At 36.6% G+C, this 27,216-nt stretch overlaps 1 protein-coding gene across 2 annotated transcripts; it reads left to right on the top strand.

The window, feature by feature from the left end:
* Window positions 1-934: 934 nt before the first annotated feature.
* MS3_00007356 (uncharacterized protein) lies at window positions 935-26,854 on the top strand. Of its 2 annotated transcripts, XM_051215620.1 has the most exons (8): window positions 935-1,024; window positions 3,398-3,567; window positions 3,611-3,831; window positions 9,230-9,702; window positions 10,786-11,048; window positions 20,438-20,766; window positions 22,273-22,448; window positions 24,156-26,854. In XM_051215620.1, the coding sequence occupies exons 3-8, from the start codon at window positions 3,627-3,629 to the stop codon at window positions 24,168-24,170; spliced, it is 1,461 nt and encodes a 486-aa protein (XP_051066152.1). In that variant the 5' UTR covers window positions 935-1,024; window positions 3,398-3,567; window positions 3,611-3,626; the 3' UTR covers window positions 24,171-26,854. The 2 variants fall into 2 exon arrangements, with proteins under 2 accessions (XP_051066152.1, XP_051066151.1); XM_051215619.1 differs by having other exon boundaries at window positions 935-1,047; window positions 22,273-26,854.
* The last annotated feature ends 362 nt before the right edge of the window (window positions 26,855-27,216 follow it).

Raw genomic sequence — 27,216 nt, forward strand, 5'->3', positions numbered from 1 at the left:
ACATGTCGAAGACTACAAATACAACTTAGGCAGCCCACCTCTATAGCGTTTTCTCTCTCAATCCAAAGAGATAAGAATACATTAGAATGTATCCAAAGGCAAACCACGAAACCAGTTATGAGGCTGAAACGCATACCTTATGAAGAGCGTCCATAATCAACGAACCTACACCCATTAGAGTATAGTCGTCTCAGAGGTGACCTTCTGACGGCGTACAAAATCCTAAATGTCATTGGATGTCTCCCTAAATACCTACTTAAGCTCACTCCCAACAAACATCTCAGGAGTGACACTCAGAAACTGTGGACACAACATAGCAGAACAAACTAAAAGCACACATTATACTCCTCAAGAGTAGTCAACTTATGGGATTCGATGCCATCTCAGATCGTCCAAGCTACTTCCCAGGAGTCCTTTAAGAAAAACCTTGACATATACTTAAGGACTAAGGACAGTTTCTGGCTATAATTAACAATTTTTTCCCTTTTGTCGTTAAATATATCTCGGTCCTTACCTGGCGGCATCGAGATCCACTGTTAACAATTACGTCAAGGGTATGAGCTGAGGCTTCTTCTATTCCATCCAGAACCATTTGAACCATTTTAGTTTGAGTCTTCATGGGACCGAGATCTACTTTAGAGTCAATTTTACTGACAGAATTTCTGACCCTAAGTACAGTACACAGGAACTTTGATCCTTTCTCCGCGAAAATCTCTCAAGACTGATAGTGTGATATTAATAGTAACTGAATTTACGACAACAGAAGTCCATGATATGGTGTGATCAGGATTTGGAGTTGCTTAAAGCGTGCATGATTCAAACCAAGCACCAAAGTAAGTCAACAATTGTAAGAAAGAAAAGAAGTATTCTCAAGTTTTCAAAGTACGTACAAACAAATTAAATTTCCAAGAATTAGAACTTTAACAATGCATTCAGATATGTGGAAAATGAAGCCACCACATCTATGCCCTTGAAATGACCTCAAAGCGCTCTCAGCCGAAAAATATTACGTGGATGAATAGAAGTATGGCAGTCTTTTTAAAAAATGTAAATCCCCTAAACATATGCTGACTTTGTATACTTAAAAGTTTATTCGTGTCCCGCGTATAATACCAGTGTTAAAATTTAATCATGTCAGGAAAAAATAGAAATCCCCTTATATCGAAATGTTAAATTCATTGACTTAGATTACTTTTTGAAAATGTCAGAACAAAAAAAACGCAGGTAAGAATGTAGTTAATGAAAAGGGGCCATAATAAGTATGTCTTTTGAAAGATCGTGTAAAATTTGTATACAAACTGAAACTATAGTTTTATTTTGGAAAGGACAGGAGACTTGGTGGCCTGTGTTAGTCCTGGCAATTACGGCCTCTCAGTTGATCCAACTTCCCTTCGAAAGTGTCGACAGATGGAGCTTCAATCACATGTTGAGTTAATAAATTCCACTTGTTGGTGATTTGATGAGAAAGTCGATAGTCAGGTAGCAAGTAATGGTAGGACTCTAATTTATGGACGAACCAATCAGAAGCGTTTGAGCAATTTCGATTATTAGCCAATCAGAAGACAGTATAAAGTAGAAATATATTAGTAGAAAGTAAGGAATTACAGTGGATATTCTTCTTTTACATGATTTAAAAACTTGTTAAGGTTTGATAAAGGTTCAGAGGTCCTGAATTCATAATGCATATGGTATAGAAACTCGTCCGTAGGGTTAGGGTTAGTGTTGTAGCCTCTCGATAAACACCTCTAAAATCCGTTGTAAACCGATCGTATATTAGCACCCTAACCTTAACCCTAACCCTATGGACGAGTTTCTATACCATATGCATTATGAATTCAGGACCTCTGAACCTTTATCAAACCTTAACAAGTTTTTAAATCATGTAAAAGAAGAATATTCACTGTAATTCATTACTTTCTTATACTATATTTCTACTTTATACTGTCTTCTGATTGGCTAATAATTGCCAAGGTCATTTAAGATTCGTTCAAAGGTCGTCCCTAAATTAGTCTCGCGGACAATGGGAATAGGTTTATTTCAGCCAGTCGAGCATCATACATGAGCTTCGCTATTCCGGAAACCAGCCCAGTTGTTGTCCTCTAAACTTTTTCAAAAAGCTCAGTGTCTTTTTTAAGTAGGGGATAGCCGCTTGTATGCAGTACTCAAGTTTTGGGTCACACGAACACTATACAAAGTTAAAAAGTCGGCATGATTAAACGCCTTACGTACTGACCATAGATTTCTAAAACCCTTGACGTATATCGCACTGCGATGTTCAGTAGTTTTGACTAAAGATAACTCCCAAGTTATTGTGTGTCTGGACAACAGGTAGCTTGTAGCGGCAAATAAATCCCCAAAATAAATAGCTCTATAAATAACAAACATAGCTCGTATATTCGCTGGATTCGCTCATAAAGAAAGTATTTTGTGTGGCCATAAATTGGCACAATCACGTATTACTCTTCATGTAATTTGTGATACCACACTCAAACCATCTTTGCAAAGTCAAAGCTGATCACTAAAAGCCACTACCTCGCAACCAATAACACCTGTTTTTTGATAATAGCATAAACAACTACAAACTCCTAGAATATCCCCTAAATTGAAACGATTATATCGGTGAGATTTTTCAGTGATTATGTATTCAGCTGTAACGAAGTCATTGGTGGCCAATAATTTCATACGTAATAATACTCTGTCACTATCGTAGAGATCGTTTGATAAGTTAATGTTACTAGCTAATTGAAGTATTTACTAAGGGGCATTACCTTAGTACTAAATAAAACGTTATGTTAGTACTAAATACAGTGTTAGAGTGACCTAGATAGTTAACTAACAGGTTGATTTAACCTTTATGTGAACAGAATGAATTTTATACGTTTGTAGTGATGCATTATCCCTCAAACAGTTAGATATCCCAATATACTTTTTTCTGTTTAAACAAATCATATGTTCCACCGAATAAGTCTGAGCATGTTATTTCTAGGATTTCTGTAACATTCCCTTTGGGAATTTACACCTGGTCATGTATTTACTAATAGATCGTTTGTACTCATCTACAAGCTAGTTACGAACATAGTTTACTCCTTCGATTGTTAACTCACTGAATTGTAACTTTTAAAGCCTCATTTTTCATTCTGCTAATCCATTTAGATAGTTAAAATTCCCATCTCTCAAGCTATTTATTTACTTCACGACATTTTCATTTACATGAATAGTATAATTGCTCTTTGAATACAACAGATCCTTCTTATTACAGTCACCTCCATTAAAATCGATAAGATATATGTATGTAGATTATTTTCAATACTTTGTAGACGGTAAATGTATATTTTAGGTAACTGAGTTCTCTGGGAGAATTCACCATCTGTCTTTATTATTATTATTATTATTTCAGCTTGTCATTTTCTTCTGACTTTCAATCTGTTACCTTCTAAAGAGTAAACTCGACCTCTGTTCTTGTTCAAATGGAAAAGGAAAACATGGACTCAAATAAACAAAGTTACTGTCCATAATAACAAAATGTCCTATAGGCACTTGATTAACTCTCCTATCCCAAAATTAATGGTATGTGGTTGAGCAAAACGGATGATCTTATTACATTCTTTAGTGCTGATTGACGTACCATGCTCAAAATTCCTGAAACAATGTCAATAAAGAAATTTAACTTGCCAGATTTTTCATATGGGGATGAAATTGATTATTATGCTGTATCACCAACAATATTGCAGTTAGATCACCAAGAAATCGTTGAAACAGACCATTCATCTGGCAATCGTCTATTGAATGGTGATTCAGTAACTGAGACAGCTACTACTAATTCAAATCTCGGTACGTATTGAACTATATTCAAACTGTTTATATTGGGATTTCTTTGTTGTTTGGTATTAACGCGTTGGTGGATAGGTTAATCCAGACAGAACGATACATAAATTAAATATTGTTTTACGTTCAAAACTGTTCAACAGATAAATGTTACCGTGTGATTCAAATGTACCGTGATAACCTTTTATTTACGGCAGGTACTAACTCCAAGCATAGTTAAAATACTGACTTAATAGTCCCTAACTTTGACTCAACAATGAACTCAGATGAATCTCGTTTTTATCAGTTATTTTTGGAGAACATCAGTAAAGGATTAATTTTCTGGAGTTTACCTTTGGATTCTGGACTTGCAACGATAAAAATGCATGTCTAGACCTTACTGGATTCATAAAGGTCGCAGTAGACAGGCTTATTCAACTGAGTTTGGATTTGAAATCCAAGGGAGTAAATTTAAAGCAAAACTAACAAACTACCTAGTGAACATGAAAGTAATTTTCACAGTAAGATACCATGACATAATCTATAGGCAAGAAACATCAATGGTTTCTATAATCGACGTAGACCGAAAGGCCAGAAAATTGTACTTAATTAATATAAATACTCAAAAACTCACTCTACTGAGCTTCGAATATGATGGACATCGAAAGTAACTTAAGTGTAAAGGTATTTGTACAGCGATCTCAAGTGAAAAAATCAAAGGGGACGAAAAATCCGGCATTGTTTAAATCCATCAAATAGACTAGGGTTAAAATATCCGTTAGTGAAACTATGATGGAAAACGACAACAGTAATCCGTTTTTAATCTGGACGGTTAAAATGACAAAAGATTGACGGATAGTCCATTTGGCCTCTAGCTACTCATAATCCAACGACTTGAAAAGATTATTAAAATTGGGTTTCCAAATCTTAGCGGCTATGAAAACTGTCGTAGCTTTCTTCCAATGTCATTCAGTATTTCATGTCTTTACAATTGTTTGATCACTTATTAGTGATCAATGTCATGTGTGTAAGGTCCTTCGTAGTTCAGATCGAGTTCTATCGTATTTATTATTTATTTATTTGAACACATAAATATTGGAACAAGAGGGTACCAAATATATATGCGCCACACAAAACAATGAGAATTCGAAGAGAAAAAAACAATAACGAACAGATTAGTGTAAGGTAGTGTAATAATAACAATAACAATAATAATGGGGAAATGGATAGGTACAACCAGAAGAAGTCTTTCACTTAAGGAAGATACAACCACTTTTTTAATGAAGAACGTAAAAGAAGGGTACAGCAGGATCACCACTGGCTTCTATTCTGAGCCATATCTGATAACGTCTCTAGCCACTGTGTTACACCATCTCTAGGACCCCAGCCAGGGAGTCCTGATGGACCAACATAAGCCAGCCCTTTGCAGCTTTCTTTCATACACTGACCACCTCTCCGCTTTTTCCAACCAGTCCCAGAGTCGGCAAATAATGCACGACGTGGAATTCTCTGGGACGACATTCGGAGAACATGTCCAAGCCACCGAAGTCGGTGTTTCAAGATGGTGACACCAATTGAATTATCATCTCTGTGCCCGAACACACGATGCCGAACCTCTGCATTACTGACATGGTGTTGCCACTGAATGTCAGCAATCCTTCGGAAACAGCGATGATCGAACACAGAGAGTCGTCTAACGTCCTCAACTCGGAGAGGCCAGGTTTCACAAGCATAGAGCAGAACTGCTCTCACCGACACGTTGTAGATCCGACCTTTTACAGCCAGACTAACATCACGAAGGCGCCAAAGGTGGCCCAGATTGGCATAAGCCGCTCTGGCTTTCACAATATCGTCCGCATACTCAAGGTCGAGAAGTCTTTCTCCAGGCAACAGATCCACACCACCATTACTTACATTCATCAGAGCTGTTTCCAGAATGTCATCGATGGCAAAGTTGAAGAGGAATGATGAGATTGGGCAACCCTGCCTAACCCCACTGCTCGAATGGAACAATGGAGAGAGGTGGTTGTATGCTCCCACTTTGCCTGAGGTATTTGTATATAGGGCCTTTAAAATGTTAATAAACTTCTCAGGCACACCCTTCTTCAATAGACAATCCCAGAGAACAGTCCTGTCCAACGAATCGAAGGCAGCCCTGATGTCAAGAAACACTACGATTGTTGGCCCTTGATAAGTATGGCGGTGTTCTAACATTTGGCGGAGGGTGAAATATGATCAATACATCCTCGACCAGAACGAAACCCAGCCTGCTCCTCGCGAGTCAATCTTTCTCGGGTTTTGAACAATCTACAAAGTATGACAGAAGCCAATAGCTTGGACTCAATCGGAAGTAGACTTATCCCCCGATAGTTGTTACAGGAACGACGTGAACCCTTTTTAAAGATAGGGACAACTATCGACTCATTCCATGACGTTGGTACACTCTCTAGTTCCCAAACCTTTGTAAACAACGTCGTCAATTCCTTAGTCAAAAAGTCACCACCATCTTTAAAAAGAGCCGGAGGTAAGTCATCTGGGCCAGGTGATTTGTAGCGTTTCAAGAGTTGGAGTTCCTTGCGGACTTCCTCCTCGTTTGGTGGATCAGTCGTCACCGGCCATGGAGGGCAGGACAGTCTGACCGATGTTGCCGGAGCAGCAGGCCAGTTGAACTGCCCTTCGAAAATTCTGCCCATCGTCCAAGACGTCGATGGATGTTAGTGATTGGCATCCCATCATCCTCGCAGATTGTTTTGCTCACACCAGACTTCTTGCTGCCAGTGGCTCGGATGAATTGGAAGAGCTTCCGGTAGTTACCAGATGCAGCTGCTGCTTCCAGCTCATTAGCACGCTCCGACCACCAGGCTTCTCGGTCCTTACGCAAGCTTTGCCCGATTTGATTATGTAACATCCTTCGTTTGTGGTCAAACTCACAGTCTCTCGGAGTAGACCGACGGGCTTCGATGAGTTGTAAGGAACCTGACGAAACCCAGTGCTTATAAGCGGGACGTTTCGCGAACCCACAACTGACTGTACCCGCCATTTTCATGGCGTCATGCAATTACAATCACTGCTGACCCATGCTTTTCGATGGAATGGTAGCTAGCCTAGAAGCTAGCTCGATTCGATACTTACTTGCAACAGAAGTTGCAACCAACTTGCTGACATCAATCCGTTGATGGCGGTCACTTCGTTGTCCACTGAAAAGTAAGGCAAGATTGGCGCAGACCAAGGCATGGTCAGAGTCCAGATAGGTACTCCAAAAGGAGCGGCAGTCTTGTACACAACCACGCCAGCGGTAGCTGATCGCGATGTGATCAATCTGAGTCCAGGCTTGAGATGCAGAGGGAGGACGCCAGGTGGCACATCGGCGATGACTGTGCCGAAAGTTAGTGCTAGCCAGAAACAGGTTATGGTCTGTGCACAGTTGCAGTAGACGGTCCCCGTTATCTGACCTGCGACCGAGTCCCCATCGGCCACCTAAACGACTCTCTTCTGTGCCTAGACGCCCGACCTGAGCATTCAAGTCTCCGGCTAGTACCACAATATCTGTCGAACGCACTTTCTGGAGAAGAACAGATAACTGGTGGTAAAACTCATCCTTGATTGCAGCTGGGCTGCAACCTGTCGGGGCATAGGCGGAGATGACGAAAAGACATCGTTTCTCACGCCGATTTTTTCTCACTTTGATCGAACTTTCTAATCTAACAGCACATAACCGACTGTTAATGGGGATCCAATCGACAAGTGCTGCCTCAGCTCTAGCGTTTAGTGCGACAACAACACCAGCAAAACCAGACGAAGATGCGACAGGGTCCCTGGATAAACGCACGTAAAACAAGCTTTTCGAAGCGACAGATGGAGATCGAATTTGTAGTAATTCACCAGAGTCTTGAATACGGGTCTCGGATAGACAGCAAACGTCGATAATAGTACTTTTCAAAGAAATAGCTAGCCCTATCTGTTGTCCGACCTGCATAAGTGTTCGAACGTTGAAGGCAGCGAGTTTGAATGGTGCACGTGGTTTCAGGAAAACTGCTTCAGTACTCATATTCGGTGGTAACATGCAATTTTCAACCGGACAGTGACTCGAGAACGTTTAGATAGAGCCGAGTTTCCACTATAGGCGAGCTGCTGTATAAGTCGAAAAGTAAAGATAGACAGAGTGGGAATAAAAGAGAGTGAATAAATGACTTAGTAAATAATAATAATAATAACGACAATAATAATAATGTGAGTCGTTTGATTGTTGATTGAAGCAAGACAAGTATTTTCCATAAATGTCGATATTTCATCATATCTGTGTGTGGGCTGTGATACTGCCCGGGTGCCCAGACATAAGCAGGTGGTTTTCTTAGGGGGCCACACCCCGAGCCTTTGACCTAAAGTTCTGACCCACAAGGTAGTGGAGCATCGTGAGGAGATGCAGTCCCATGGTAGCCGGTGACCAATGATTGGTTCATATGCCATTTGTTTCCGCAGGATACTGGAGTCCATGTGCACCATTGGTTTAAGATCCGGTTAAAGCGCCGGACATTCGCTTTTCGTCCTCTCATTTTCGTAGACGACACCCCCGCCACGAGAAGGTAGTGAGTAGGACTTCCCTGACAGAGGCTGTATACGCGTGGCCATGTGAGAGCATTTCGAGAGGGAAGGCGGGCCCACCCCACTCTCGGCCATACCAGGACATTTGGGGGCGGATAAATCTTTTGCCTTTTACTAAAGAGTTCTATCGACCAAGTTGCAATGCGTCTACTAGCCTAGGTGACTTGACATTTCGTGGATTATGTTGAGATGCGATGATGTTTGGAGGTGGTCGACAGAAAACCCTGGATCTAGGTTTCGTGCTATTTGGCACTCATCAGTAAGATGTACCTGTATATATATATATATATATATATATATATATATATATATATATATATATATATATATATATATATATATATATATATATATATATATATATAGATGCTACTGAAAAATTTGAATCGGATGACGCAAGTATGAACACTAAGGCCATAGATAGAGATGTGTTTGACAACCAAAATAAATCGGAATGTCATCTGAATACACTGATTTTTATATGACTTACACTGATCACTAGTCATATTTAAATACATTAGACCGAGTGAGGCTTTTCATTGATTAATCAATATCAAATAGAAATTTAAAGCATAATTGTCAACGCGAAGAATTTAGGAAGATAAGGAAGAGAAAACAAACTTGGTTCATTGTTTTTGATACGCATCCATATTATATTATTTATTTTTTAACACGTGTTTGTTTTCTCTCCTTTTTACCTTGGTATATTTTTTAATTTAATCATTAATTTACTGAATAATCATTAATATACAATATCATAAATCTCACTCAAAACAATTCCTTACTCATCATATCGAGTAACTATTATAATTTTTTCCCTTAGATTTAGGATTAAATAAAGAAGCTGATTATCTATTCTCATTTGAATTAGACACTAATACACTTCCGTTAGAATTATTGAGTAAAGATTTAGATACTCCAGATTTTAATTGGACGGATTTATTACCCGACTCCAATGAATTAGTATCTCTGGACGATATTAATCCTGGTAATTTTTCAAAATCTAAACAAATTAAAAATGAGAAAGTGAAGTTTACCAATTGTCAAAGAAAATCTTTGATGAATCATTTTAATCCAATACCAAAGTTTTCATATCAAGAGAAAACTATTCAACAACAAGAACTTTTATATTCATCATCATCAGCTCATAGTTCTTCAAGTTCTGTCATTAACCATCATCATTGTCACCAATTGTTGAATTCAACGGAAATTAATAATGAGTGTGATATGAATGATTCTTATAAAACTAATAAAATAATTTGTCTAAATAATGAAGATTTACTAAATGGTAAACCTGTGAGTATTAGAGTTTGTTCGTTTGTTTGTTTTATTTCTCATTCAGTGTTTAATTTTTTTTCATATGAGCAGAAATACAATAAGTTTGTCAGTCATAAACAGTTCAGAAACAGGTACGAATATGCATGGATATAAGTCGTTGTACTTGGGATTAGTGCAATCAGATTTTTATTAAGATAAATAGCAAATTAGTCAAAATCGTAGTACTATCAGGAACAGGATGAAAGGTTAAATACTAAAAATGTGATTAAAAATAAGGAATGGATTTGTTGAATATAAAGTATAAAATTATGTTATGACTAAAGGTCTCTAACAAAACAAATAGTGCACCTTTGTCATTGTTACTGATTACGAGCCATGTAACTTTTCTCCAACTTCTGGTCAATGTTATAACAAGGACTTCAACCAGGTAATGTTCATCTGATAGCATAGGTTAGACCAACAGTTAATTATTTCATGGACGAATACAAAGTCTTGGTTTGACTACTGCCAGTTTTATTACAATCTGCTCGTGAACCAGCTATCATTCCATTGTAAGGTAGATAGTGGTTCGTAAAGCGTAACACATATCCTACTGGTTTTTTTTTTTCTATTAATATGTGAGGCAATACGATTTGATTAAATTTTTAATAATGTTACTTGGCTAAGCCCTGTATCATTTTGTCTTTTTGCAGTTCCAAGCTAATGGAACTTGTCGCAACGCTAATTCCATTTCCAAGTAGACATTTCAACTCTTATTTTCTCTTAATCTGAGTTATGTTATTACTTCGAATCTATTTAGACTCTTTTAAGTTGATTATTTTCGTAGGTTTAATTCCACTACTAATACTATCAGTTCAGCAAACACTGCACATTAGAATAATCCGTTGAAGTGTATGCGTAGCACATTCATCAGTCTTATCAGTCGGCATAGATTCACGACCTTGTTAAATGTTTTGTTTCTCTAATATTAGTCACTCGTTTGTTCTATCACTTGCTACGAACGATTTCTTAAATAACTCATTTTGTTGTCAACTTGGCTATCATTTGACCTATTGCGTAGTTATTTATGACAATTCTTATCCCTACTTATTCATTTCACAGGGAGAATGCGTTAAATTAACTTCAGAAGAATATAAAATGCTCCAAAGAATCGGTTGTCAACTACCTATCAAATTTCCATTAAGTCAAACTAATGAAAAAGCAATACGTACTGTCAGACGAAAAATTCGTAATAAACTCTCTGCTCAAGCTAGTCGTGCCAAACGTCAAAGGTATGTAATTGACTTGGAACGTCGGTATTCTATGTGTACTGAAGAAATCAAACAATTACGTCGACAAGTATATGAATTGGAGGAAGATAAACGGTAATTCTTTTAAATAATCAATTAATATGTGTTAGTATAGGGAGTTTTCGGATATAACTTAATTTTATGGTTCACATCATGTTCTGACCTTGGTTAGACAACCACCGAAAAAAGAGCTGTAAATAGCCGTTCTGTCGTAGCATAATCCTCCTCCGCATTGCGCATCCACGACCATACTATACATCTGACTCAGGACCTACAGTTTTACCGGCGAACCACTGAGCAGGTGATGTAGTACGACGATTGTGAACTGGTTGAATTTTCAGTTTCATCTCATTAAACTCTAATAGTCAAGCGCTCACCGTGAAACTTGTGGGTCCTGATTGTGCATTATTGAAAAGTTTCATACTAGAACGAAACAGTTGTCCGGTGCTCTCTGGTTTTGACTGGTTGTCTAACTAAGGTCAGTCGGTGATGTAATCAATACATATGCTTCAAACTATTTGCGCATTTAATTCTTTTGACACCTTTCTGGAGATACAATGTCCAGAAAACAGGCCTACTAGTCAAGTCGTAATTGATTAGAGAATGAATGACCTAAAAGCTAATGTCCTCCGATCACCCATGGCATTTCATCATGTTTATTTTGTGTTCTTTTTTTCATATAAGCGTGTTGTTTTATTGAATGAAAAAAGCTGTTTATCTGGCTAGTAGTAGTCTTGTCTTTGATTTATAATTATTCGGGGACGTAAGTCAATAATGCGGTCTCGTCAGTAGCCATCATTCATCACATTATATTATTGTGTTCATCTATCGATTAGCATTTTATACATTGATTTTAACAATCGAAAGTTTCTTCTAGTCGAATCACAAAAAACCTCCATAACGTTGGGTCATTTTGTGTGACGTTCAATTGATTTAAAATCTATTGTGTTATTATAAGACATAACTATAGGCAGAAGAAAAGTATGTTTATTGCGAGAAGCTACAAAATATTTACATAATACATATACGTCCCGACCGAAGCTGCTACCTTGACGCGGTGGTCGGGCTTGCCTATCGTGATGACCCAACCGAGCTATATTGGCTGGAACATATGTTCCTATAGGTTCTACCATGCCAGGCAGGTCGATCGGAGAACGGTAAGACTAAACGCAGCAACTCAAGGTCTGAGGGCGAAGTCGTACTGCTGACTGTAGAGGGGACAGTCAGTCAGTAACAACGTAGAACTTCGTACATACGTACATCAGTTCGAGTTGCCACACCACCTTAGCACAGAGATGCAGTTGTCGATTCAAATTCCGTAGTGGTAGAGGTAATAAGAGTATAAGCAGTAATCGGGAAGATTAGGGTTTGGAGATGTTATTTAAAGAGTATAATCCAGTGAAATAAATTTGGAAAGAGGAAAAAAGGGACATGGAGAATTCAGAAGATTAGAATTTGGGAAAACACAGAGACTGGATGCACCTGAGCCATTGCAAACGATTTTGAGCCATGTCATTCAGGGTCTCCAACCATCGGTTGCTATCATCTCGCGGTCCCCAACCAGGTAGTCTACACCTACCAACATGACTCAGTCCACTTGTCAGTGACTTCATGGACTTGTGCCATGTTTTGGTTTGGCCGCCTCTAGCTTTCTTCCAACCTACTCCTATACCACTGAACATAGCACGTCGAGGCAGTCGGTCGTTGGGCATACGTAACACGTGTCCCAGCCATCTCAACTGATGAAGTTTCACCACTTCATCAATTGATTTGCCATCCTTACCTAGTACCCGTTTCCTAACAACTGCGTTACTTACTCGATGGTCCCATGATATACGAGCAATGTTTCGAAGACACCTATGATCGAATACTAGTAACCTACGAATACCCTCTACTCTTACCGGCCATGTTTCACTGCCGTAAAGTAGGACGGAACGAACTGCTGCGCAGTAAACCCGTCCTTTGGTTGATAGACGGATATCTCGCCTACGCCATAAATGACGCAAGTTGGTAAAAGCTAGTCGAGCCTTGTGTATCCGTGCTGAGATTTCGTCACACACTAGACCACAAGGGCTGATGAGACTTCCAAGATAAGTGAGGCGATCGACACGCTCAATTACTTCACTCCCTATCATTAGTTCGGGTGTCAATGCAACCCAATCGTGAAGCAACATTTTGCATTTCGAGGGAGAGAATCGCATCCCGAACATGCTTGTATTGTTGCTTAGAGTGGTCAGAAGACTCTGCATTTTGTCAGCGTCTTCGCCAAATAAAACTATGTCATCCGCATATTCTAAGTCAACAAGTGAACCTCCCGGTAGAAGTTCAACCCCTGGAAATCTAGACGAGGAAAGTGTTATCTCTAAAAGTACGTCGACGACAAAGTTGAACAAGAATGGAGAGAGTGGACAGCCCTGACGAACACCACTTGAGGTAGTCAGTTCTGATGACAGTTCGTCATAAGCTCTCACTCTACCAGTTGTGTTCGAGTAGAGAGCCTTTACAAGGTTAATTTACTTCTTTGGTACTCCTTTCAATGACCAACACTGCCATAGAACCTCACGATCAACAGAGTCGAATGCTGCTTTGAGGTCGAGAAATACTACGATTGTGGGGCGTCTGAATGTGTGTCTGTGTTCTAGAACCTGACGTAATGTGAATATGTGGTCTATACAACCACGTCCAGGTCGAAAACCAGCCTGATTTTCTCTAGTCTGCTCTTCACGAGCTTTAGTTAGGCGTCGAAGTATTATTGAAGCTAAAATTTTAGACACTATATTAGTCAAACTGATTCCTCTGTGATTGTCACAAGAGGACTTTTGTCCTTTCTTATAGACTGGCACAATCAGTTATTGAGACCAGTCAGATAGGATTACGTCCAGTTCCCAAATTCTACCTAAGACCTCAGTTAATCTCATTGCTAATACTGGACCACCATCCTTAAAAATCTCAGGAGTAAATCTGTCAGGGCCTGCTGCTCTCCCTCGCTTCAGATTTCCTATGGCTTTTTCAACTTCGTAAAGGGACGGAGGACCTACATTAGCTTGCCATTCAGGTTGACTAGAGATCGTGGGAAACCGAAGTGTGGCTGAAGGCCAGTTGAACTGATCCCTAAAGTATTCTGCCCATCGATCCAATCTCCTGGATTGAGAATGAATAATATGTCCATCTTTCTCTAAGATTGTATCGCTAACGGTCGGGTTCCTAATTCCGGTTTCCTTAACGAGTCTGAACAATTGTCTGCTATTACCTATTGCCGCTGTCTTTTCCATCTCTCTTGCTTTCGCTACCCACCACTGTTCACGGTCATTGCGTAGACTTCTTTTCAGCTTATGCTTAAGCTGACTCCGCTCTTCATTATGTTCAGAGCCAGGTGGAAATATACTCTTAGCTTGACTATCATTAAGTAGGCCCCTAAGAGGTTTCCTTGCAGCGTCTTTCCTACGTCCAGTAAGACGCAAGCAAATACGCGCTCGCACTAGAGCATGATCTGAATCTAAGCATGTGCCCCAGAATGAGCGACAGTCTTCTATCGAGCCCCTCCATCGGTGGCTGATAGCGATGTGATCTATTTGGGTCCAACGTTGGGACGAATTAGGGGGTCGCCATGTTAAAAGATGTTTTTCCTTATGCTTAAAGTTAGTATTTGCAAGGAACAGGCGGTTATCTGAGCATAGCTGCAACAGACGGTCGCCATTATCTGTTCGTTGAGCCACGATGTTATTAGACCCACCCAGGTGTCTTTCCCTATCGCTTAGTTTACGTACTTGAGCATCAAAGTCACCAGCCACTATTACTACATCCGAGCGCCTAGCTTTTCGGAGGAGGTCGGAGAGCTTTCTGTAAAACTCATCTTTTACATCATCTGAGCTGCAGTCAGTGGGAGAATAGGCAGAGACGACGAAGAGGCAACGACGAGTGTCCCTATCTTTTCGGATTCTTACTGTTCCGTTCAGTCGGACAGCGCACAAACGGCTGTCTATTGGGATCCACTCTAAGAGAGCTAGTTCTGCCCTAGAACTCAATGCTATACCTACACCGGCGAGGCCACGGGAAGCAGAATCTGGGCTTCCAGATACACGAAGTGTGAATCGAGTTGGTTCTTTATTTTGGCATGGTGAGGTCAAATGAATGACGCTACTGCTGTCACACCTCTCTACAGTCAGCAGTACGTCTTCGCCCTCAGACCTTGAGTTGCTGCGTTTAGTCTTACCGTTCTCCGATCGACCTGCCTGGCATGGTAGAACCTACAGGAACATATATTCCAGCCAATATAGCTCGGTTGGGTCATCACGATAGGCAAGCCCGACCACCGCGTCAAGGTAGCAGCTTCGGTCGGGTCAACAATGCGTAATTATAACAGTATTATAATTATCTACTTCAGAAATTTCATACAACATTCTTGTGTCTATTAACCATAATTGGTAGTAATAAATTTTGATCAAGGTGAAATTAAAACATTCTGGTTCAAGATAACAAATCACTAGTTAATTAAAAAATTAAAATGATTGAAATAATTCTATTAGGTGCTATATAATTGTTTACCATCAATCATAACTATCGTATTACACAATCTATTCTACTAGTTGAGATTTTTTCAAATCGATTGTGAACATGTTGATCACAAATGCTGTTAGGAACATAAAAGCGGTTGTTACTATGCAGTCGCTTAAGCAGTGGAAAAGTATTTCTTATTGAATTACCTATTATAGAAACTTTGTTAAAAATGGTCTTAAAAATCTGGAGAAATGATTATAATGCTTAAATATCAACTGGTTACGGTTGATTACAAATGGTCTGTTTGTGAGTAGTTTTAGATGACATTATTTCATACATACAGAAAAATTCAAATTGATTTGAGGTATATTATATTTAAAACTAATCTATTCTAACCCCATAATTCTGTTGTTAAAAGACAACAAAGCTACAAATGTTAGTTGTTATGGAAAAACTTATTACTATGATCACAACTCTGAACAATCAGAATTTCCACTTTGTTCTCTAATTATATATTTGTTCCTTTTTATCTTAGTGTTCTTTATCTAAGCTACCTATCATGATAGAGTATAAAGAAACAAGTATCGCATCTTGCTTAAATACAAAAAGCTGGTTACATAACTAAACTTTCAACATCAATTTTTCTATTCCTTTTTATTATCTACCTTAAAGTTTAGAATTTATCTGAAGAGAATGAGTTTAATGAATCATTGGAATCTTATTTGAATATTAAGTAATATATATATATATATCAACAAGATATTTGTTTTTTTTTCTTTTTGTAAAAAGAGATTAAATGAGTTAAAAAATCTGTTTTCTTATAAAAACAAAAACCATCATTAACTACTACAAATAAATAAGTAGATTTTGCAGTAAGGTGTTTCCCTCGGACAACCAGCATCTGCAGCGATGCTGCCTTCCCACAAGGAGGGGTGGGGTTAGAAAAGTTCGACCCTAAAAATGTCACACCTCACCTTACCTCACGGATTTCCGTCTCCGGCGGTAATGCCCTTTGAAGAACGGAGCTAACACATCAAAAACCTTCCACGAAAAGGCCGTGCGCGACCGGCCTCAAGCAGTTGTCCCTTGTGCTCTGTGGTCACGCTCCCAGGTCGTTAATACCAACACTAATCCGACTTCTTTTTGAGGTTCCTCAAGAAATACCCTTCCACGGTGTGGGCAGCCGGGAAGTGATATCAGCCCTCATACCCGTAACAGCGCACGAATACATATACGTAGTCTTCAATCTTCCATTTGTATCTTGTGTTGTGTTCTGCCATCTGGACTGCTTTCTCTTCTGGTTTCCAAGTGTCGTGCAAACGCCGTTCTTCCTATGTGCTAAAATTCTTCACAACTGTTGCAATTTCGACGCCACGTTCAACTACACATTATCTACAAACATTCATGTGATTAGCATCCACTACGTTATTACTATTCTTCACTATTTTTTTTTGCAAAATATCTAACTAGTGTTTCAGATTAGAAAGATTAATTGTATGTATGTTTTTTAAGCTAACAACCACTTATGATTGAATTGGTTATTCACTGTAAAGTAGTGCTTTGTCGTTTGATAAGTTGTACAGTGAATGTGTTATCAATTTAGTAAACTAAACACGATAGACCATTTAAATTCATTTGGGCCTTTTATTTCACTACACCTGTTTCATTTTTTCCAGTTTTACATTACTTCTCATAATCCTGTTTATTTAGAATTGTAATTGTAATCGCTAGTAAGACTGTATGAAAAATGATTAGACTAAAAATGTTAACTCATCTTAAATAGTACCCAAACATTTAGAAAATATCTGTCTTTAAAACTAACTTAAAATATCAGAAGTTGGCACCCACTGTTTGAAAAATCTCCTAGCCAGTTTAACGCATATATATGATGTAGATGGACTTTATCTAGAGTATAATCAAGGGATAAGTTTTGTCACCAACGGAATGGCTTCACCAAGGTACATTCGTTGTGATATTTCAATGCTAGCTGGACACTTGGATGTGTAGGTTTGGCGTCTAGACACAGTGAAGCATCATTTGACTGACCGATGTGGGTATTTTTCGGTTAGATAACAGAGAATATGTTCTGTAGCCTTGTAGAGAATAAAGAAATGTTTCTAGATAGCATTAAGTTTTGATGCAACCTGGAGATATCTCTCTGAAATTCAGACTTAGATCCAAATAAATCTTAAAGAATTGAACAATCATCGAAATGTAAACCTACTATCACTTGACTATGAAGTATTGTCTGGGCTATGCTACGTAAATTATGCAAAATGTACATAAACAAATGATTCACAAGATATAGAGCAGGTTTTTTCAGGTTGTAAGTGTAGATTGATCCGTTAAGCACTTAAATCCAGTCACAAGTAATCTATGCCGAAAAGATATTGCTTGAGCATAATAAAAGCTGATAGTCAAGCATCCACTCCGGGGACCTAAGTAACAACAGTGACCCTGATCTCTTCCCCTAAGACTAGGTGGAAAAAATAAGGCGGTGATCAATTTGATGTGTGCCATAAATCTGCGCAATACAAAGTAGTTATGTTGGGTTATAGACTCCGTCGAATTTAGAATTTCAGACTTTAGGGGAGACAAAGGACGGATGCGCCTGCACCATTGCAAACTATTTTGAGTCATATCATTCATAGTGTCTAACTATCGGTTACGATATTCACGCGTACCCCAATCAAGTAGTTTACAGCTATGAATATGGCTAAGTCCAATTGTCAACGACTTCAGAAATTAATGTCATGTTTTGGTTTGACCGCCCCTAACTTTCTTCCAACCTGCTCCTACACCAGAAAACATAGCCAGTCAAGACAGGCAGTGGTTGGACATACGTAACACATATCCCAACCACCTCAGTTGATGAAGATTTACTACCTTATCAATCGAATTCCCACCTTTACTTAGTACTCTATTCCTAACTCAGGCATTGCTTACTGTATGGTCCCAAAATGCACGAGCAATGCTTCGTGGACACCTATAGAGTGTTATTCCTCAAAGCATATCTGTAACGAAGTTAAATAAAAATGGGGAAAGCGGACAACTCTGTCGAACACCACTTGAAGTAATTGATTCCGATGAAAGTTTACCATAAAATCTGAATCGACTAGTAGTGTTCGAGTAGAGAGAGTCTGTACAAAGTTGATGTACATGTTTTGTACACCTTTGAATGAAAAACACTGCCACAAAACCTGAAAATCAACGGAGTCAAACACCACCTTAAGGTCAAGGATTACAGCTATAATCGGACGTCGAAAAATATCTCTATGTTTCAAAACCTGCCGAATGGTGAATATTATGTGTGTACATATAAACTCTCAAACTAATTTCTCCCTAAATTTTTATCTCATATTCATTCGTGACAATTTTTCCTGTGCAACATTTATCTGAAATTATCTAACAGAAAATTTCCATCCAGTCATAATTTTATCATCTTCACCAGCATATAATCGGTTTTATTTAATGATTGTTTACCTTTCTTTTTACGTTTTCGATCCATAAAGCAAATCATAGTTATAAATACAAACACATTTGTCAAACACTATTTAATTTCTGTTCTTTTTTCTCATATTTCCACTTGACAAACAGTCGATAAAATTAATGCAGTGCACATATTGTTAAGTCACTTAGACTAGTGGGCAGATTGCAACTTGATCGATAGAATCTGACCAACCCTAAAGGACTAGACAAGCATGATATTAATCACCACTCACTTCTACATACCTATGCATAAAATTGTGATGATTGGTGATTGAAAGTAGTCGACAGGATCTCTTACTTCATCTAGGTTTCATGCTAGTTGAGGTTTGTAAGCAAATGTTTTTATTAAGTGCAATAATTCTGATCAATTCAATTATGAGATTTATTTACTTTTAAAGGTAATTTATTATCATGAACTGATATCAAATAATAAAAACACATGAAAAACCTGAAATTATTGAATAAACTCTGTTGTCATTCGAATTTAAGACCATTCTTTCCGTATACTTAGTTTTATATTTGAATGTTGCTAATGGATAAAATGGTTCTTTTCTACTGCTTAAATTGTTGTAGACGTAATAAATTTGTAATTTAGTGATTGACTGTACTGACTATCGGAGAAGGAGGCAAGGGAATATAAACTATACAAGTCAAGCAGTTCTTTTTTCATGTGAATCAGTTTATGTATTTTTATATACATATTTCTCAAACATATAATTGGTTTATGATACAATTCTACAGCCTTAGTTCTAAGCATTGTTTTGCGACCCTTCATTCTTAATATTTCTCTTAGTACTGTCCACAAATTGCAGTTAATCAGATATGAGTGAATTGCTCATATTCGTGTAGTGTTTGATGCATACCTACATATTTTGATTCATTAATAGCATATCCCATAGCTTGGAATCTAAGTATGTAATCACTTTTTGAATACTTAGTGTACTCTAGAGCAAATATTGCTCATCGGAAGAACGTATCCAAGATCGATGAAAGTCAAAAGACTCTCTTCACCCATCGAAATATTTATATATGAACATATATAAATAGTAAATAGTTCTACAATAAATAATGGTTAGTTTAGGTTACAAAGAACACATTCAAAGTGATAAACCCAGCAGAAACAGTCTACTCTTGGCTCTGACAATTCAGTACATCCGAACGGGTAAAGTTTATCAACCAATAAGAGAACAATCAGTTTATAATTAACCGAAGAAATCAGACTAGTTACTCATGAATAGTAGTCATAATAAGCGAATCACACCACCATCCATTTAACTTTAAGATGTTCTGATTAATAAATTTTGTAATGTATAAATTACTTATATTTGAAGCTGTCGACCCTGACGTTTACGGTAATCGGCTCAATGGAATTGTTAATTATATAAGTGTGACATTGCAACACATAAGCATTTTATTTTACAACTGGTTATTTAATGTAATTTTTGCGTTTGTTTTTGCTTTTCTCTACTTTATATCAGGAGTCTTACAATACATCTACGCAAATTACGGTCTTATATCAATAAATTCATGAATAAACGAAGTGAAAAGTCCTATTTACCACTATTCATAAACTCCAACAATACTGAATTTAATCATAATCATAATAATAATAATAATAATAATAATAATAATAATAATAAGGTGACTGCTAAACAAGCCGCTAAAGCGGCAGCCGGTGGGACTAGTCTCTTGTTAATGACGTTCATGATATTGATGTGGACTGCTGTAGTTCCAATACCGTCGGTCATAAAAACGTTAGATACCGCATCATCGATGTCTACAAGAAATTTTTTCAGTTCATTTCCAGGTTAGCATTCAATTTTATTATGTGTGCATATTTGTGTGTTTTTTGTCTTGTCTATTCGTAATGTATCTTCATTACCTATTGTCTCATCTGTTTTGAGATAAATGTGAAGTGATCAATGATGATTAGCTATTGAGTCACCAGCTTGAACTTAAGTTGCTTCATTCAATTCGGATTTAAATTGTCGGTTAGTATCACTTACTCGCAAACCAATTATGTGTATAAATATATTTACAACAGCCTTAATAATGAGGTCAAAACCAGTAGTATATTAAAGAATTAACAAAACTAGCGAAGAAAAATATTTTAGAAGTTGGCCGCTAGGGTGAAGTACGCATAGTGTGAGAACATATGGTTGTGAGAAACCCCTCAATATAATACAAACAAATTACCAAAAAGTTATATGGTATAACTTGATTTTGTAAATTTCATCGCTTCCCCAACTAAAAGCGCTTATTATATATGTATATATATTTGAAAGCTCGTAAACCTTTAACGTAGCAAAGTTTAATCGGGTGGTTTTTAGGTCGGCTTCAATGTAAAACTGACAATAGCTAAAGCAAAACTAGAAAGTATTGAACATATGCTATTGTATCATATGCTCGGTACTTTTCAACAATTCATACCGAAGTCAACGGCTTTGTATGATACAATCAAAGTCATAACTTTCAGTACTTATAGCACCGACAGTACATCTTAGTTATCGAAACCCGTTAGATTCTACATTTTTAATTCTTATTAATTCGGTGATATATGATACGGCTTTCATTTAGTATCATTAGTACTCTTTACTGTCTCACTTATTAATTGGTTAACTTTGCAGATCTTGACACGCCACTACAATTCTGTGAGTGGAGAGGTGGCTCAGTGTTTAAGGCATTCAACTTTCAGTCACTAAGGTGTGATTCCGAATACCACTCCACCTACTTCGGTTTGCACAACCCGATAATATCACTCAGCCTTGACATCAGAGTGATTGAATGTAAATTATACTAATTTGTACCTACTTTTCTTATTAAGGTGGCAGGTATATCATCTATGTAAACTTCCTTATTGTTTGGAATGCTGTTGACAAGAAACGGAAGGAATTAATCGCTCAAGATTCTTTTGTGAGCCAAAAAGGATAAGTGTATTCATTACACTTTTATATATTCCACTGTATCGTAAAAAACAGCAAAAAAACTATGGAATGTGGGAATACACGACTAATCCACCTTAACTTACTGAGAAAATTACATCTATTTACTTTCATAATTTGTTTCAATGTATGTGAATGATGATATCACATTCAATTCTATCCGTTAATCAGTTTATAAACAGCTAAATACACACATACATGAACTTTGGATAAGTTTAGCTTCACGTTCTCAAATAATCTCGACAGCAGATTAAGTTATCTAAGATTTATTGACACCTTCAATAAGTATTTTTCAGTTGTTTTTTTTCTCCGAGAATAATAACTGATAATATACATGTATTTTTGTTGTTTTCTTTTAACCATCTAATTAGGTCGGTCTCGAATGTTGATGAGTATTAACAACCCTCCAGAATTGTATTCTTCCTCTTCCTCGTCTTCTCAAGACCTAATTCTTAATGAATCAAAAACAACTTTATCCAATCCGGATATTACACCTGACAATACAATTCAATATATTGTTCCGATTAGTAAGTTTATTACACCAGTGGTAAGTGATTTTTTTATTCGTGTTTATTATGTTTTGTTTCTTTTTTTACGAGAAAATCATGAGTTTAATGTTTAATGCTACTTAAGAATTTGTCTTCGTCGTCTCTATTGTTTTGAAGTTATTCAATCATTGCGATAGTTAAACCTGATAGTTGTATACTACACTGTATACAACTATGAAGTGGCGTAGAACCGTGATGAGGCAAAAAATATGGATAGCTTTTTGTACCGGTGTTTCCGAAGTTTTTAATGTATCTATGTAGCTGTTGTGTCTTGTTATTGAGGTTCAGTACGGCCTATGATGTTATGGATTTAGGAACAAAAACGATTGAGTTCCTCTAATACGATTGGTTCTCTTTGGAACTGACAACAATCAATTATACTCAACACATCAAACCTCGACGGCTAAGACAGGAAGAAGACGATATGCAGGTAACTTGACATTTGTGGTAGAACAAGCAACTCAAACAAAATTGGTACAAAAGTTGTTACTATATTAGCAGAATATGACCTTCGAGTATGTAGCAGCTTATCGAACTAAAAAAACATGGCAACCAGTTAGAGGGCAAAGGTCATACGGAAAATCGAGTGGGCAGAAATTATCGTTCCACAACAGATCTTAGCCTTTCTAAGAAAATCTGACTATTCGTGCAACCGCCTTAGCAGTAGCGTAAGAATCACATAGCTAACGTTTTCATTAAGCGATAAGTTTTAAGATCATCCGTTAATTTTTTAAATCGTTTATGAACTGCACAATGATTCAGAACTTTAATCAATTTGGAAATAATGGCTATCATCATGAAATAATATTCTATGCACATTTCAATGTGATTGGCTTATATTCATGTATCGTTTATACATATTAAGTAGTTTAGTTTGTTAAGTATGTATTTTATGTAAGACTATTTGCTTTTAACTGTTTTGCATTAATTATCAAGCAATTAAGTTTAAGTCTGGCCTATTCTATCTTAAATATTCTACAGTCTAAATGATTATTACTTTCTTCATCATTTTCAAACTAGTTATTGTTAATTTTCACACTTACTTATACTGTTTATTACAGTGTTAGCAACTCTTGAATCGATTTTCCATATTTGTGCCAATTTTTAAAGCAAAATGTACTCTGCGTTCTAGTGTCAGAAAATTAGTGCATGTAATTTATTAAAGTCAGTAGACTAATGTTTGCTGATGTGTGAGTAAGCTGGAAAAAAACTAGAGGAGAGAAAAACAAAACATAAGATCAATCCAGGAACTGATTGATTGTTGAACTAACCCTTGTCGATAGGTACAGACTATGCTTTATTGAGGTCCACTCGATTATCATAACCACTAATTGAAGATGTTTGATTGTGGTGGCATGTCTCAAAACTAATCTGAACGGTTCAGATGTATTCACTCTTTATCTCTCCTTACATCTTGCGTTTCAAAATTATCTTATACTTGATATTCATCAAATTAGTTTTTGCTTCAAGATCCATATTCTCTATGCCTTATGTTTTCATCCTTTACTGTCACTAATTCTGTTAGCAGTTCTACTATCCTGATGCGTTTGTCTTGATAATTTCATTATACTGTGTTGATGTAGTATGAACAAGTTGAACCGATCCGAATATTTATCAGATTCTATGTTGTTTATGACCTACTAACTAATATAAATCACTTCATATTCATTAAATAATGTTTCATTTTATTTATTTTCATTTGAAAGATTACTGAACAATAATGAATAATCTATCAGAAATTAATTTACATTTATAGCTAATATTTTTACACCACAATTATCCATATACAGTGCCTAAACCAAACACAGAATCAATATTCTCTAAACAGTAAATTTGACGTTAATAATAAATAATTCCAAAGAGAGAGAGAGAAAAAAGAGGAAAACAGTTGAGTAGAATGAAGCAATCAATGATGCTTTCAAAAAAAAAAGAATAAAGAAATAAAAAGACAAAGAAAAGATTGTCTTATCTCTTCTTTTCCATTAATTTCATTCTCATTTAATATTGTCATAGTGTAGTGAAGGAGGACACAGGTGAGAACAACCAAATTGTATTTAGCACAAAATTACAGAGTTACTTTGTAAAATAGAAAACCATTATAGTAAATCGTTAATTTGCAAAATATCATTCAATCATATCAAACCGGGCTGTTGCTGTTGCAAACATCAATCCATTGTCTCACATTTCGTTGTTCATGCGATTTCTTACAAATTCCATTGTGTTCTCGCTCTTCCTTTCTTAATCTTCCCCATCTTCCGCTGCCAGACATTATGTTAACTCACGTTATATACTACCTATATCAATATAAGTAGCACGCACCACAATAGAGTCCATTACCATTTACATCATGTATGTTTAAACAATAACAATAATTAATAATATTTTGATTTATATATAAATATGAAAAAAGTTACTTTCTTTTTTCTTGAAAATAAAAATACTTCAATTCATTAATTCTATGTTGTTGTTCCGTTTTTTTTTTTTCTTCTTTTGTTGTTTCTCTTTTACTGTCATTAAAAATCAGTCAGTAAAACAGGACAATATTGATAGTGATTACCTTGAATATTATCTAAACGATGTAATTCATATTTTGAAAATAATTACAAAGTGCTTACTGATTTACAAGCATAATCAAGGTTAATAATAATAATAATAGAAATGGAACAATAAAAATGTATTATTTAAAAACAACTGATTCGTAGGATGTTTTTATTTGAATGTTTGTTACTCAATTTGTAATAATGTAAAACATACTATGTAGATGAAATGCATAATCTGAGGTAATATCATTTTGGTGTACAACATTATTATCGGAGTATATAATGTAATCAAAATCAATCTTGTAATTATAGATATGTCTGTAATCAAGGATGTAACATGGAAATATGTTCAATGGCATTGTCACAACTTTATGAAAGTTTTGTAATGATAAATATCGCATACAGTGCGACAATCAGAAACTAGTATTTTCTTGATACAAGGACTGCTATGTCATGTTTGAAAAAGTGCAATTTAATGATGAATGATTCCAACTCTATTAAAGGGTACTTATAATCATCTACAATTAGAAGCAAAGTGAATAAAAATAAAAATGTTATAACTGTGAAAATAGTGCTGATTAAGGGTAGCGAATTATTGATCGGACCAAAGACGCGCAAACACGTAGAACGACCAGCCCAGCCAGTTAAGTCCAGAACGCAAGTCTCAGCCCCGGATATATGAATCATTATAATTCAAACACACTGTTTATTATACTAATCAAGCAAACCACATCGTACCATAAAATAGAAAATAACATTGTACAATATTGACCAGTAGGAAAATGACACGTGAAATAAGCACTGACCAATAAGAGAATAATACCATCTCCAAATTCAAGAATAGCATTAGACTTAATAGAATAATTTTTGGGATATTTTCCTGAATATCCCAACAACAAAAAACATGGAATAACAAGGGAAATTCTTGTGATAGGTCTATTGTCATTACGTTTTTGATTGTTTCATAAAATACAGATCTAGATAAAAAAAAATTATCTGAACCAACCAACTGTTCTGTATATATCCTTACAAGAACGAAAGGTCTGTTATAGTTAGGATGAGGTCTGGAATTAACCAGGAATAATATAACCTTGTAATAAAATCAGCATGAAGGAAATTTTGACAAGTATGCTCCATAATAACAATTTCCACCTATTTAAAGTCCCTATGATTTCACTGATGAAGTGACACGTATTCTTCAATTTAAGGACTTTTAAGTTAGTATAAGAAAAGAGGAAATTATCGACATGTCGTTCAGACGTTGGTAGGGAATTTGTTCCATGGATAAATTATAACAATTTATTCCAGATTGTCGCAAGTAAACTGGTCAGTTAATTTACACGAATATTTGTCAATGTTAGATCGAATAGCTTAACGAAAATTGGGCTCCGAGTATAGAGAAGTCATTATATGTAAAATTCACATTTGAAATATAACTCCAACGTTTCCTCCAGCAAACTTGTCTGGATTTCTTCAGGGTACTAATCAAAGAAGTATGTAGCGCTAATCCAGTCATATTTGGATCTTGACTTTAATAAGTAGGATAACATGAGTCAGTTAAAGGCGAATCATGTGAAAATAAATGACCGGACAAATTGTATATGTAAAATTGAATTATTAATAGTTTATACTAAGTGTTAATTTGTTTGTATATGAAGGAAAAATTAAAGTGCAAGTTGAAGGTTAAAAAATTGTTTCTAAATCGTCGATGTGAAAGTAAAATGCGAATTGTTAAATGCATAATTCTATTGCTAAATTGACCCACATTAATTTCAGTCAGAATAACGATGTATGTGAAATAAACAGGTTGGATAAAGAAAGGACCCAATTACTTGTTAACGAACATTTACCAAGTAGTTGGTGGTTGAATATTACCCTTTCTGTTCAGGTTGTTCTTATTTGCCCATAGATACGGCGCTTCTGCTGTCAATCTTTCTTTATGAGTGTTAAAACCTTTCTGAAGTTGATCTCGTGTCCTGTTTCCAACGCATGTAACGCTATTACCGACCTATTCTCTAGTTCCTTCATATCAACCAAGGATTCGAGAACATTTTTCACACACTTTTTGTGTCCCTTCGATCTTACATTAAATTGCCTTGAAGTTTCTCCCACATAATCTGCATCATATTCATGACCGTTAGTCTCATAAACAGTATTCTGTTGTTCCTCCTTCGGGAACCTATCCTAAACCTTCACTAATGCCCATCTTATGGTGTCACTAACCTGA

Source organism: Schistosoma haematobium, chromosome 4 (assembly GCF_000699445.3).
Source record: "Schistosoma haematobium chromosome 4, whole genome shotgun sequence".
Lineage (NCBI taxonomy): Eukaryota > Metazoa > Platyhelminthes > Trematoda > Strigeidida > Schistosomatidae > Schistosoma > Schistosoma haematobium.

Coding starts and splice junctions, on each gene's coding strand:
- MS3_00007356 (XM_051215619.1), top strand. CDS start 3,627: ATGCTCAAAATTCCTGAAACAATGTCAATAAAGAAATTTAACTTGCCA. Junction 11,049..20,437: donor GAATTGGAGGAAGATAAACG/GTAATTCTTTTA, acceptor ACTTTATATCAG/GAGTCTTACAATACATCTAC. Junction 20,767..22,272: donor TTTTTTCAGTTCATTTCCAG/GTTAGCATTCAA, acceptor CCATCTAATTAG/GTCGGTCTCGAATGTTGATG.